Raw genomic sequence first — 15227 nt, 5'->3', positions numbered from 1 at the left:
ATGAATAGCAAGAACCTACAACCAAGATTACTCTACCCAGCAAAGCTATCATGTAGAATTGAAGGTCAGATAAAGAGCTTCACAGACAAGAAAAAGCTAAAGGAGTTCATCACCACCAAACCAGGATTATATGAAATGCTGAAGGGTATTCTTTAAGAAGGGGAAGAAGAAGAAAAAGGTAAAGATAAAAATTATGAACAACAAAGTGACAACAAATACATATCAACAAGTGAATCTAAAAATTAAGTCAATAAAAAAATCTGATGAACAGAATAAACTGGTGAATATAATAGAAGCAGGGGCATAAAAAGGGAGTGGACTGACAATTCTTGGGGGGAAGAGGGTGTGAGGAGTGCAGGAAGAGATTGGACAAAAATCTTACACATATGGATGAGGACAGTGGCAGGGGGTAAGGGCATGGGGTGGGGTGGGAACCTAGTGGAGTGGAGCTATGGGGGGAAAAAAGAGGAACATCTGTAATAATCTGAACAATAAAGACTTATTTAAAAAAAAAAAGAGTAGGCCTTTCTTCCCCTGGATGCTAGCACCGCCTTCCCTCTGGCACCCGGGACCTGGGCTTCCCTCACTTCCCTCACAGCCCTGGCTTCGTCAGGAAGGATGTCCGGAAGGACGTTCGGTCTAATTAGCATATTACACTTTTATTATTATAGATAGTAGTCCCCTCTTATCTGTGGGGGATACGTTTTAAGATCCCCAGTAGATTTCTGAAAGTGGATATAGTGCTGGACCCAGTATGTACTGCTTTTTCCTATATATGCATACCTATGATAAAGTTTAATTTATTAATTAGGCACAGTAAGAGATTAACAATAAGTAATCATACAATAGAACAATGTAGTGATACTATCAGTACTTTTTGTATTTTCAGTCCAGACCTCTTCCTGCATCTGTGGAACCATCCTCACTTTTAGTGAACGGCTTGGGGTCATGGTTTCGGGGACCCTGGCTAATGGCTCTCAGTCAGGACACTTTTTCCATTCATTTCTCCCACTAACACATTTGATGTCTTTTCAGTCTTAACTAAGTACTTATTATATACTGTTGTGGCCGTGTCTTTTGCAGTTTCAGGCGAGACAGCAAAACTGGCATGAATTTTTCTTCATAATTTTATGGGTAGAACCTTCCTTCTTACCAGAAATCTTAGCAGCCTCGGCATGCAGTTTTTTTCTCCCTAAATTGAGAACTTCCTTTTCACTTCAAGGGAGTACTTTATGGCTTGTCTTTGGCATGTCTGAATTGCCAACATCACTTCTGTGCTTCGGGCCCTTATTAAGTAAAATAAGTGTTCCTTGAACAGAGGCACTGTGATGCCATGGCCGTTAATCTGATAATGAGATGGCTGCTAAGTGACTAATGGGTGGCGGGTGTACGGTATGGAGACTCAGGACAGAGGGTGGAGTCACATCCTGGGTGGGGTCCACAGGATTTCATTACCTTTCTCAGAACTTATCAATTATTTATTTCTGGAATTTTTCTTTTAATATTTTCAGAACACTGTTGACCCTGGGTAACTGAAACCACAGAAAGCTAAACCATGGTTAAGAAGGGACTAGATATAAGGAAAAGGAGGGGATCATTGTGGGCGGGCGGGGGGGGGACGGAAATGATCCTCAAAAGCCTAGGTAGAGAGATTACTGGGGGTGAATGAGAATGAAACAGATTTGCATATACTTCTGTGGGGGATCAGAGGTGGAGTGTTTGAAAGTATGTACTTAGGTCCCCTCCTCTGTCACATAGGAAGACTGGGGTGCGGGGAGGAAGCAATGAGGAGATAAAGAGTACAGGCTTAAAAAATAGTCATTGAGGGAAATGGGAGAGGAAGTCGATCAGAGACAGGTAAGAAGAATGCCTAAGAGCATGGCGGGTCCATCTGGCATGGCGTACCATAAATGTGAGGTGATGCCACTCCTTAAGATTGCACCCAGCCCCCCAAGTATAAAAAGTGTGAAAGTTAGGCTGTGGGATTAATCCATAAATATTTCAGAAATTATGCAAAAATATAGGGGAGAAACGGGGATTGAAGGTAACTGTGAGTAATTTGAGAGTATGTTTTTGTACCACTAACCATACTACTGTTAGAAAACTTTCGCTTAGGATGAGAAGTATTCTAGAAATCAACCTTGGTTCTCTTGTTATTCTAGCTCATTTCCAGGCAGCCCTGAGGCCCTGTTACCTGGGATCACGTTGTCATGAGTCAAGGGTTTCAGCTTCAACTTATTTTGCCTAAAACATTAAACTGCCTCTTGGGTAAAGGAAGTTTTATCGAACATACGTGCATATACTAGTACACCACATGTATATTGTATGGAGAGAACTGCATGACATCCCCAATACATCCCTCATCCCACAATAAGTCCCTCCCTGGGCTGGGGGAGCTTCCTGGAGCCTTGGTCAGCTTCAGAGGGAACCAGCCAATCAGCACTCGCTTCATAAGTCATTGTCGCTCTGTCCCTACAATTGCTGATGAAGATTTTAGACCATTCACAATAGCGATAGGGACAGAAATGTTGAACAGAAAGAGAAGCTTTTTAATGAAGGTGAAATTGAACGTTTAAGATGACTTTACAGGTACATTCTGGTAAGAGCAGTGTCAATGGCTAACCCACGGGCCCTGTTAAAGGGCCTGAACCTGTCACCTCCAGGCCACTCGTCACGACCACTGTAAAGGATGAGAATCAGAGACATTCTGCCAAATATCAGGGCGGAGGTTTCTCTGTGATGGTGCATTTGCTTTAAATGCAGGGGTGTCCACAGTTCAAAGAGTAACTTCAAGTAGAACTAATTGGTAGTTTAAACCAAGAAGCCAGAGGACAACCCTTTATAACACTCTGTCACCTTTCAGTACCGTTTATGTTGTCATTTAATAGCATTCTCCTATATGGTTACTCCACCTTATTTAACATCTTTGTTGAAATACACCCCCCAAAAAAATCTACCATAAAGGAGGGCTAGTTAGCATTTTTAGCCTTTAAGATGACTCCACAATGAAGAATCTAAGAATGAAGTCCAGAAATGGTTGTTCCCAGTAACAGGACCTATTAATGGTGTCACTGCCCCCAACCCAGGTAATGGATTATGTTAGTAAGAGAGAGGGGTGAGGCATCTTTTCTGTGTAGCAGAGGTCGATGACAAGTGCCAGCCAGATATGAAGCAATGTGCTGACGTGTCCCTTTTCTGCCTTGTGTTTAGGGGCATCGTCCAGTCGGAAGAAAAACTTGTCATCAGTGCATCTTGGGCAAAAGATGATGATATAAGCAGACTCTTGAAATCTCTACCCAACTGGATCAATATGGCTCAGCCCAAACAGCTGAGGCCAAAGAGAGAAGATGAAGAAGATTTCATAAGGTAAAAGGTCTATTTTCTAAGTTGTACTGAGCATGAGGAGGAAAAACATCTGTTTAGCTAATTCTTTCTTGTGTGAAATTTTGGCCAATTTTAAATATCAAGTAGCAATGAACCAAACTTAGTCAAGTCTGTTTTCATCCTAATACACCTCACTTCCCATGCAACTATGCCTTGTGCTCAAAACATTAGAAGGCAGTGAGTGACATGAATCAAATTTGGAGCATTACTAAATTGAGTTAAAATATATTTCAATTTGTAGGTCCTTCTCCCCTCTTAGGGGACAAATAGTGTATGCATTCATTCACTTATTCAGCAAAGCTGTATTCACCTTATTGTAAGCACCACACCTGGAAATATGACGGACAGTTGTTAAGAAAAGTTCCTGCCCATACAGCACATATTACAGTTGTTCTTAGCATGTTCTTCACCTCAGAAAACCGTTAGTTAAACTTTCTGGAAATACAAATGTGCTCCCCATGTCTGTTCATATACATTGTATTTTCTCTGATTGCTTTTTGATTATTTTGACAAAAGTAATGTCTCTCCTTCAACTTTATCACTCAGTATTTACCTAAGTTCAATTTAAATTTTTTACTTAGGGCCTAATTTGATGAAGCTACTCATTTTCACAGGCGGGTTTGCCACAGTGAAACATCCCACCTAGTTTATAAAGTAGAGGGGAAAGTAATACGTTGTCACATGAAAATTAATTTTATTCCTATTGTCTTTTGCCTATCCAGGTGAATAAAGAAATAGTTCAAATAAAAATAAAATAAAAGCACTTTAAAGAAGCAAAGACCAGAAAAGGAATAAAAGAAGGAATGGCCAGTATCTTACTTTCATTTTATCATAAGACTGCTGTGACCTCTTCTGTTTCTCAGAATGTAGTTCAAAACTATAGATAAATAGGTCTTTACAGCTCATAACATTAACCATATTCATATCCTGTAGTGCCATATTTTACCATCATTTTATTATGAAAATATGCTAAAGGGCCATTTAAAACTTTCTCAAATCATGATACTCAAAATTCACCAGTAATTTATCCTAAAGTCTTCCTATCTATATTTTTCTTTCCCATTATTCAAATGATCTCAGAGAAACCTGTTAACTAGTTACTTTGATATAAGAAAACTATGAACAGTCTTTAGTTTAGGAGGAACAGTTTTAGGTTCATAAAAAGTTTTATCGAAAATCATGGACTTCCTATATATCCCCTCACTCATCCCCCAATTTTCTCTATTTTTAACATCAGTGTGGTACAGTTGTTAACATAGATATATTGTTATTGACTAAAGTCTATAGTTTACATTAAGGTCCACTCCTTTTGTTATACATTCTATGGGTTTTGACAAATGTATAATGAATGTATCTACCATTCAAAATAATAGTTTTGCTGCCCTAAAAATTCTCCGTTACTCCTCCTATTCATCCCTGCTTTCCTTCCCCAAATCCTGGTTAATCACTGATTTTTTTTTTGCCACCTCCATCATTTTTTCTTTTCCAGAATGTCATATATTTGTAATCATATAGTATGTAGCCTTGTCAGGTAGGCTTATTTTGCTTAGCAATATGCACTGAAGTTTTCTTCATGTCTTTTTGTAGCTTGATAACTCTTTGTTTTGAAATTTCTGAATAATATTTCATTGTATGGACGTGCTATAGTTTGTTCATCCATTCACCTATTGATAACATTCATGTGCAGGTTTTTGTGAGGGTGTAAATTTTCTATTTATTTGAGTAAATACCAAGGATTGCAATGCTAGATCATATGGTAAGAGTATGTTTAGTTTCACAAAAAACTGCCAAACTATCTTCAAAGTGGCTGTACCATTTTGCATTTCTACCAGCAATGAATGAGAGTTCCTGTTGCTCCACATCCTTAATAGCATTTGGTGTTTTGAATTTGGTATCCTATAATAAAAGGCTAATATAGAAATGCAAAAGGACGCAGGTCGAGCTGAGGGACCACTCCGAGTGCACGATTTTGTGCACCCGGCCTCTAGTATTCTAATAGTTGTGTTGTGGTATCTCATTGTTTTAATTTTTGTAATGACACATGTTGAGATATCTGTTTAGATCTTTTGCCCATTTTTAATTGGGTTGTGTGTTTTATTATTTTTGAGTTTTAAGAGTTCTTTGTGTATTTTAGATACCAGTCCTTTATCGATATGTGTTTTGCAGAGATTTTCCCTCAGTCTGTGCCTTGTCTTTAATTCCCTTCACAATGTCTTATGTAGAGCAGAAGTCTTTAATTTTAATTGAATTCAAATGTATTGATTTTTTATTTTATGGATTGTGCTTTTTCCCCTTATGATTTTAATTGAGCATTTTATAGGATTCCATTTTTTTCTTCCTTGTTAGCATATAAATTATACTTATTTTTTTACTGTTTTTAGTGGTGGTCCTAGAGTTTTCAAGATACATTTAAACTAATCCAAGTCCACTTTCAAATAACACGATCCCACTGCATGGGGAATGCAAGCCCTTCTAACAGAGTATTCCAGTGCCTTCCTCCCATTCCTTATGGCTCTGCTCTCATTCCCTTCATTTTTCCATAAGCTACAATCACTGCACATAATTTTATTATTTTGAGCAAACCGTTACCTGTTGATCAATTAAGAATAAGAGAAATAACAGGTATGTTTTCCTTTAGGTTTTTCTTTTCTAGTGCTCTTCCTTTCTTAATGTACGTCCAACTTTCTAACCTATATCATTTTCCTTTTCCCTGAAGTTCTTTTAACATTTCTTATAAGACAGGTCTGGTGACAAATGCTCTCAATTTTCCCCTGAAGTTCTTTTAACATTTCTTATAAGACAGGTCTCCTGGTGACAAATGCTCTCAATTTTTGTCTGTCAGAGACAGACTTTATCTTTCCCTCACTCTTGAAGAATAATTTCACTGCGTAGAGCATTCATTGGATGGTGATTCTTTTAATACTTTAAATATTTCACTTCATTCTTCTTCTGTAATTTTTGAAGAGAGGTCCACTGTAATTTTTTTTCTTGTTCTTCTATAGGTAAGGTGATTTTTTCCTTTGAATTCCTCGAGGGTTTTTCTCTTTGTTTTAATTTTGTGCCATTTGAACAGTTTATGCCTGGATGTATATATTTTGGAATTTTCATGCTTGGTGTTCTCTGAGCTTCCTGGGTCTGCGGTTTGGTGTATGTCACTGGTCTGGAAAATTCTTAGTTATTATTGCTGCAATATTTCTTCTGCATATTGTTTCCTTTATTCTCCTTCTGTTATTGCCATTACACATACATTACACCTTTTGTAACTTTTTCACAGTTCTTGAATAGTCTGTACTGTCTTTTCACTCTTTTTTTTCTCTTTGGATTGCATATTTGGAAGTTTCTATTGACAATTATTCAAGCTCACTGATTCTTTCCTTGGTCATGCCCAGTCTTTTGGTCAGCCCAGAGAAGACATTCTTCATTTTTTTATGGTATGTTTGATTGTTAGCATTTCCTTTCGATTCTTTCTTAGAGTTTCCATTTATCTGCTTAAATTACCTAAAGTTTACTTTTTCTTGAATGTGTATAACATATGTGCACATATCAAAGGCATAGCTTGGTACATTTTCACCCTTTTTATTGTGTAACCACTACCTAGATCAAGAAACAGAATGATAGTAAAAAGGATCCTTTTCGTGTTTCCTCTGGTCACTACTTCTCTCTCCAGTAGTCCTTATCTGACTTCTAGACACACAAATTACTTCAGTCTGTTTTTGGATTCTCTAAAAGGAATGGTGCAGTTGTGTATCCTTTTATGACTGGCTCCATTTGCTTCACATTATGTTGGTGAGATTAATCCATGTTATGTTGTATAAGTTTTTATCACTCTATAGTCTATATGGTATTCCATTGTGTGAATACGTCACAGTTTTTAGGTTTTATTATTTGTTTGTGTAGGTATGTATATGTGTATATTCATTTATTCTACTGCTTATGGGCACCCAGGTAGTTTCTAGTTTGGAACTATTTTTGCATAGTGCTGCCATGAATATTCTATGTCTTTTGGTAACCCCATATATAAGTGTTTCTATTGTTTATTTATAGGAGTAGAATTGCTGGGTCATAGGCTATGCATATGTTCAATTTTAGTAACACTTCCAAACCACTTTCCAGAGTGATGGTAAGATTTTGCATAGCAGTATATGAGAGTTTCAGTTGCTCCATATCTCATCTATACTTGATATTTTCCATTTGTTAAAATTTAGCCTTATAGTAGGTTTGTAGAGGTCTTTCATGTTGGTTTAATATGCATTTCTCTCATGACTAAGGAAGTTGAGCACCTTTTAATGTATTTTTCTGTATTTACTGGCCATTTGAATATCCTTTTTTGCAACATATTTGTTACTCATTTTAAATTAGGTTGTCTTTTCTGTACTGGTTTGTAGGAATTCTTTATATATCTGGATATAACTTCTTTTATGATAGATATCATCTCCCACTTTATAAGTTGTATTTTTACTTTCTCTCTTCATTTAATATATTTGTATTGATTTCAGAGAGGAAGGGAGAAAGAGAGAGAGAGAGAGAGAGAAATCAATGATGAGAGAGAATCATTGATCGGCTGTATCCTGTATGCCCCCTGCTAGGGATTGAGCCCACAACCCAGGCATGTGCCCTGACTGGAATCGAACCATGACCTCCTGGCTCTACGCTCAACCACTAAGCCACACCGGCCAGACCCTTTTTACTCTCTTAATGGTGTCTTTTAATAAGTCAAATGTATTATTTTTTAATGGATAGGAAATTTTGTATTCTATTTAGAAGTCCAGGTTTATACCAAAGTCACAGAGGTGTTTTTTCTAACACCTTTAAATGCTGAATATATTTTCCCCAGCATCTGAAGTAAATTAAAAACTCTTAAATTTTTATTTCCTATGCCTGTTCTCTACAGGCCCCGTAATTTAAATCACATGGTGATAATAACGAGAGTAGCCTCATATGTTTTTCTATCAAGAGTGGTAAAGAGTGACTGAGACATGGATGGATTGGAGCCCCACATAAGAATAACTAACCTGGTCTTAGGACGAGGTCAGCCACAGGCTCTACTCTCTGTCAGTCTTGCCACTGCGCTTTCCTGCTGCCAGAGCTTTAAGACGTCTGGATAAGCACATTCCCACTCCTTCCTTTTAATCATCTCGCTCCCTTCATGGTTGTGTTAGGGGCACCTTCTCAAAGATAAAGTGTGTGTTCCTCAACTTTTCAGGTTACTTTAAATCAAACTAGGTCTTTTTTCTGCCGTTCCTTGGCTTATTCTAATGCCACACCTTAATCGCATGCTGTGTTTGCAAGGAGAAGTTCGTCAGCTTCATTAGGTCTCTTCAGCAGCTTGGACCTGGGGAGGAGTTTCCAGCCCTTCCCAGGAAAGAGTGTGCTGATCTGAAAGGCTAACCTTCGTGTGCCACCTCCCGCTTCCGGTTTAGGAGAGTTAGCAGTGAGTTCCAGCTTCCTTTACTCTTGTCTTGCCCACTTAATTGTATCACTTTCCCGCTTAGATTTAAAGGAAAAACAAATTATACTTTTTAACATTTTTGGTTAGTTATACATGAAGTGAAGTGTATAACTCAGTGAATTATTATGTGTGATCACACCATGTAACCACCTCCCAGATCAAAATATCGAGCTTTTCCAGGGCCCCAGAGGCCTGCCCTGAAGGTACCCACTGTTCTGGCATTTATCACCGAGTTTAGTTTTCACTGTCCTCAAATTTCATATAAATTGAATTATAATATCTGGTTTTTTGTGCTGGACCTTATGTCTGAGAGCTCTGTCTACATTTTTGCAATTAGACATGGTTTGAAAACAAATTATATTTGCTTTAACGGAAGAAAAATAATATGATAGGTCTATTTGTTTTGTGTGTGATTGATTCTTTCTTCTTAATCTGTCATGTTCTCTATCCTGAGGAGAAGTTGAGAGGAAAGGTAAGTGGTAGAGAACAGTCTTCATTGACATTCCAACTTGGTAGCGTTGACAGAGCCTTTATTTCCCACATTAGAGTACCATAGAGCATGGCGTGAGCCACAAGGCTGAGAAGTCACACTCTCCTCCTGTAATTAGCTCTTAGAGCTCAGAGGGCTATTTAGCGGATGGATGAATATAGAATCCAGTGCCCTTCACATTGAATAAAGGTCACGTTCCCTTCATTACTAAACAAGGCCTTTTTCTATTCTTATTTTTTAACTAAAAAATAAAATGTATTATTTCCGGGCTTAACTTTGAATAGAGGGGGGGAACTAGATCAAGCCAGGGCTTCAATAGAAAAAAGAAAAATAGCAAATATCCTTTTGTTCCCAACAAGCTGAAAGCAGGCTTTCTAGCCATTGTCTTTGCACCTGTCATATATATGAATATATTATCCTTTTGAGATCAATGAATATCCACTGATAAAAGCAGCCCTACTTTCTGGAGATGTAATTAACAGAAGGGGTAAGGTGTTGAGGGAAGTAAAGGGGAAGATTAAGGGTTGTCTAGGAGTTGGGGGGGGGGGACACGTGTATTAGAAAGACTGTCCTAAAAGTCTTTTAGCGCCATTTCACTTAGGGCCCCAGAATATCAAAGAATAAGAATCATTTCTCTAGAGCCAGGGTTGAAAATCCTTAAGTGGACAGATGTAATTGGCAGAACCAGGGCCAGAGCTTTCTGGTGATAAAAGTGAAAAAATACAGCTGTGAGTACGCAAAACACAGAGTTTATTCTTGTATTATTATTTATGAATTATTATATTGTTTTCCCATATGAACAACTGTAAACCTACTTTTGCCCACTCTTGTTTGTAAAATCTACAAATTAGTCTTGAACTCTAGCATGTGGAAAGATGAATAATTGGTTACGTTTCTGGAAAGACTGTACAATCTATTTCAACTGTCACAGCGATCAGAGTCAGCTCGCGCCTGGCACTGGGCAGCAGCATTATGGGTGTTCAGGTGCTGTTATTCCCATGCAAGAGATGAGGAAACTGAGGTGCAGAGGAATTACATGATTTTCCCAAATTCACAGAGCCACGAAGTAATGCCGCTAGTTGAGCCCAGGTGGTCTGGCTCCCAGAGCTACCACACTGTCGTCAGCAGTGACAAGGGGGTTTCTGGCCGGAGGTAACCTTGGGCCAGAGACAGTCCTCTGCGCCCCCAGTTCTTGTCTTGCTTGTAGGATTAAATTCAAACAAGAGGCAACAAATAACAGCAAAAGCAGGTGAGGAAAGCATTATGCTCAGAGAGGACCTGAGTGGGCAGCTCCGCTGGCTGGGACTGAACCCAGTGCCCCGCTTGGGTGGGATTTGGGGTATTTATAGCCCTAGACTGCAGTGCCCCTCAGTAAGTCTCCCCTTCCCTTATTTCTTTAATGAGGCTCCTTCAGCTAGGTGTTATGCCACTGGGGAGACCACATCCCGGAGGGCTCTGAATCTTTTCTGCTCACATAGGGACTTACCACTGCCATTGTCTATTTTCAGTTTGTCACGTCTCACACTGATTTCCTCCAGCCCAGCTAACTCTCCCAGCCTCTCCTAGCTCATATCCGTCTATCTGCCTCCTCTAACACTTTGATCAACCAGCCTAAAAATGGATCAGGAATTTGTATTTTTGCACATTTGAGTTATTCCTCATTTTCTTTTTTTTAATATATATATATTTTTTATTTCAGAGATGAAAGGAGAGGGAAAGAGAGAAACATCTATGATGAGAGAGAATCATTGATTGGCTGCCTCCTGCACATCCCCTACTGGGGACTGAGCCCACAACCTAGGCATGTGCCTTGCCCGGGAATCGAACTGTGACCTCCTGGTTCATACATAGGTCGATGCTCAACCACTGAGCAACACCGACCAGGCTATTCCTTCATTTTTAATAATCATCATCATCTTGGCTGATATGCTAATCACTTTCTACTGATGTCACAAACATTTTATCAAGTAGGTGCTTTACTCTAGATTGCGTGTGTTATCATTAGTACTCACTGTATTATATTTCATGTATTACATTGTTTTGAGTTCTCCCTTTCAATAATAGGTTGGTAACAGAATATCCAGCTATTGGAGGAGGGGAGGCTGGTACTTTAAAACTGATTATCTTAGCTTTCATCTGAGCTTTATGCTTGTCCAGTCAAAGAAAAGAAAATAATCATTATTGAAAAGATAAACAATATAATACCAAGGGAAAGAAAATATCAAAATGATATAAAATTATGTGGGTTTCAGATAGTGTGATGCAGTCCTGAGTAGGGAAGAGACTGAGGGACAAGTCAGAGTAAAAGCAGAAAGCAAGTTTGCACTTTCACCTTCCTCTTTGGAGCCCCAGGGTTCATCAGAGATCCTCAATAAATGCTGAACCAAGGAAGCTGAATACAAATAGGAAGGATCTCTCACTCTTCAAATGAAAAGAACAGCATGTAAAGAATGGTGAGCCGCTTGCCTTAATGGGAAGGAAATGTCCTCAGTGGCCTCCCTAAGCTTTATGTCTGGTAACATGTTCCTTTTAGAAACTCACAGCCTGACTTCTGATCCTCAGAGTTTTTTGTTTTGTTTTGCCTTTGGTAGGTCTTTATACCTCTTTAGTTTCTGCATCCAGCCCAGATTAGACAAGTAAACGAAGCAGAAATCTAGTGGGCCTAGGGATGTATTTGGATGGAAACATGGTCTGAATGAAGTAGAGTATAAATTTTCAGAAAAATTTCACTTGGAAATTTAAAAGGTTCTCAAAAGCAACAGCCATGAAGGGTTTCCAGACAACTGTAGCTATCGGAGAATCTTTACATATATTTGAAGAAACAAGTGAAAACTCTGGTGCAGGAAAATAAACACTTTCGTTTGCTGGGACAAAATGTTTACTAGAATGGAGGCATTTATTTCACCATCTCTGCATGTTTAAGATCACTTTCAAATATAATTCTAAAAGGAAAGATGACTCAGAAAGCATGAATGTATTAAATAAGTACAAGGGGAGAGAATGCCTTGCTAAAATGCTCTTTTTCCCTCAATTAAATAAGATGAAGGTCATGGGTAGATGGAGGACATTGCCCAGCAAGGGAGGGTGAGAAGCAGACTTAAATCTCAAGATTAAACAGGAAAGACAGGTAATTAACTGGAGACTCAGCTACAAACATATCAATTAATGTTCAAGAAGATTAAATTAGGCACTTTATTATTATATCAAAATGATATGACTTACTAGCATGATTGACAGTAAATGAAAAAAAAAACTTAAAAATCTCTCTTATACAGTTATCTGAGGATTATAATTATCTAATAGTATCATTTAAGCATCCTATAGAATGTTTAAGACATTTTATTTTTGTTTAATTTTAGATCATGCAATTATTTAATTTTTCACATAGGTGTACATTTAATAACATTCTTAATAAAGGGGGAAAATTAATCCCTCTAATTTAATCCCACTCAGCCCTTCAGAAAGTGTGGCTGATAGTGACGTACCATGCCACTGAGGAGGGAAAAACACCTGTCATCTAGCCTGGGCCCGGGCAGGACGAGGTGTGCCTGAGACAAGGCGAGCAGTGTGAGTCCAGTTGCCATGGAAGGGCCTCTTTCCTCGTCTGTCTTCTGTCTCCCTCTGTCCATCTCCTCTCTAATGGCTGCTCCCCTGTCCATCTCCTCACTGATGGCTGCTCCCCTGTCCATCTCCTCTCTGATGGCCTGCCCCCTGTCCATCTCCTCACTGATGGCTGCCCCCTGCCGCAGGCTCACACTCCCTGCCAGGCCCGGGAGGACACTTGCCTTTTCACTGTCTTTCCTTCCCTGTTAAAGGCTTTCAGGTCCCCAGGCCACCGTGCCCTTTCCTACTGACTGCTGTGTCTTTGCTCTGCCCATCCCTCTTCCTAGAATGCTCTCTGCTCGTGCCACGCCCACCTCCTGTACCTGCCCAGTTCCTCTTTCAGGATTCAGCTCAGACATCAACTCTTCCAGCATCTTCTCCCCGAAACTGCGCTTCCTCCTGGGGTGGAGCCCACAGTCTTGGGGGGAGTAAGACAAGTCAGCATTTTATAGTGTGGTGAGTGCTCCTGCTAGAGGTAAAGATATGTGTACATATATTATTAAAAACCAGTGAAAAACTAAAAATTGTAATATAACTACATTAGGAAGGGGAAGGGGGCAATTTGGGGATGGAAAAGGAGAACATAGCTAATTAATTCCTCATCAGTCCATTGAGCAGTCTGTCAGAATAAATGTCTAAAAGTAATATATCAACAAGTAGCTGTTTCCACAGATTATGTAATGAGGTGCGTATAACAGCTGGAAGAATTAAAAACAATTTTTTAAGTTGTAGGTACTTCTTTTGGGGGCACAGGACTAAGGATGAGGAGAGCTGGGGCAGGGGCTCACTGCTCATTATAGGTTATTTAACCACGAGTGATTGTTGCTGAGGTTTTAAATTCATACTTGCTTAAAAAAATTCCACACATTCTCAAACCCAGTGACTGTTCACTGCCAGTTAGACAATTCTCTACAAATACACTATCATTCTAACTGTTTTACCCCTGGGGGGAAAAATCTTAATCTTAAACCATCTTCACTTTTCTGCCAATTTTATGCAAAGCCTTTACCCTTCTCTGTGGAATCTCACTTTGCCCCAGAGGTCCCCATGTCTTTCTTTGTCTTTCTCCCATGACCCCCTTCCTCCCCTCACTCTCCCCCCTCTGTTCCCCCAGTGCTTCCTTGAAGACCTGACACTTAGTTGCAAAGTTTAGGCTTCCTGCCTTTGCTTGAGATCAATTGTTTAGTGTCCATGCTCTGACTAGATTTAGATTCTTCAAAAGGAAATTGTATGGCAATTTGAGAAATACCCAGAATGGTCAATAAACTAGACTCCTCAGACGAGAAAGGTCAATGCTATATACATTTTTACTTTTAAATCTGTAATCCTTCTTGGTAGTTGAAAAACCAAAGTATATATTCAGTTCATGATAAGCAATTATTGGTTATTTTATTCCTACATATTGATACTCTGTATTGAAGCTTAAGAAATGTTCTTCTTAGAAAACTGTTCCTATTTGAATAAATTCATAATTTATAGTGGCTTCTGGCAGAAAAACTGCATAGGCCTGGAAGCCTCAACACCTACAGAGCAAACCTTGTCCCTTTATTGTTTGAATCCACCGTTGCTTGGTGGCTTAGCTGAAGAAAGATGTGTTTGTGTTCAAGCTAACAGAGCATTTCAATGCAACCTTCTTCCAAGTTGTGTCTATGTTGGAACTCGGGGCAGGTGCCATCGGCCTGAAAATCTATGGCTTCACAATTAACTCTTTGCTTGTTGTTACGTCTTATCAATTTACATGGAATTTTTCACTATCTTTACCCACTGATACATCAGTGTACTCATCTACTCGGCACCCAAAAAAAGGGGGATAGAGTGTGGAGAAAACCCCGAGACTGAGTCTGGGTTTCTGCTCCATCTGCCCCTAAGTTTCAGTGTGACTTTAGTCTGGCCCCTCACTCCTCTGCACCTTGGTCCCTTATCTATGAATGACAGCTTTTGATTCTGCAACTTACAGGCTGTTTTTAGAGTGTGTGTGTGTGTGTGTGTGTGTGTGTGTTAGCATATTAGGTCATATTTAATATCTAATAAAGTTGTGCTTTTATGTTGTGTATTTATGCTTTAGATTAACTTAGAGCCCTTTGTTTAGTCAGTGTACCTAGTGCATTCTTTCCACTTTGGGGAATGTTTAATAGTGATTCCCACTTCTAGGAATATATCCTAAGAAACTAGAAACACCGATCAGAAAGGATATATGCACCCCTATGTTCATAGCAGCACAATTTACAATAGCTAAGATTTGGAAACAGCCTAAGTGCCCATCATCAGATGAGTGGATTAGAAAACTGTGGTACATCTACA

General features: G+C 39.1%; 1 protein-coding gene across 2 annotated transcripts in view; it reads left to right on the top strand.

Annotated features, from left to right (window-relative positions):
* EXOC4 (exocyst complex component 4) overlaps positions 1-15227 on the top strand; it is a 653645-nt gene that overhangs the window by 513917 nt on the left and 124501 nt on the right. For both annotated transcript variants that reach the window (XM_014533235.1, XM_014533234.1), the window contains one exon: positions 3211-3366. In XM_014533235.1, coding sequence (XP_014388721.1) covers positions 3211-3366 — 156 coding nt within the window. The remainder of the gene's footprint in view (positions 1-3210; positions 3367-15227) is intronic.

Source organism: Myotis brandtii, unplaced genomic scaffold (assembly GCF_000412655.1).
Source record: "Myotis brandtii unplaced genomic scaffold, ASM41265v1 scaffold956, whole genome shotgun sequence".
Lineage (NCBI taxonomy): Eukaryota > Metazoa > Chordata > Mammalia > Chiroptera > Vespertilionidae > Myotis > Myotis brandtii.
The sequence above is the reverse complement of the archived record's forward strand: the minus strand, read 5'-3'. Positions and strand labels throughout refer to the sequence as shown.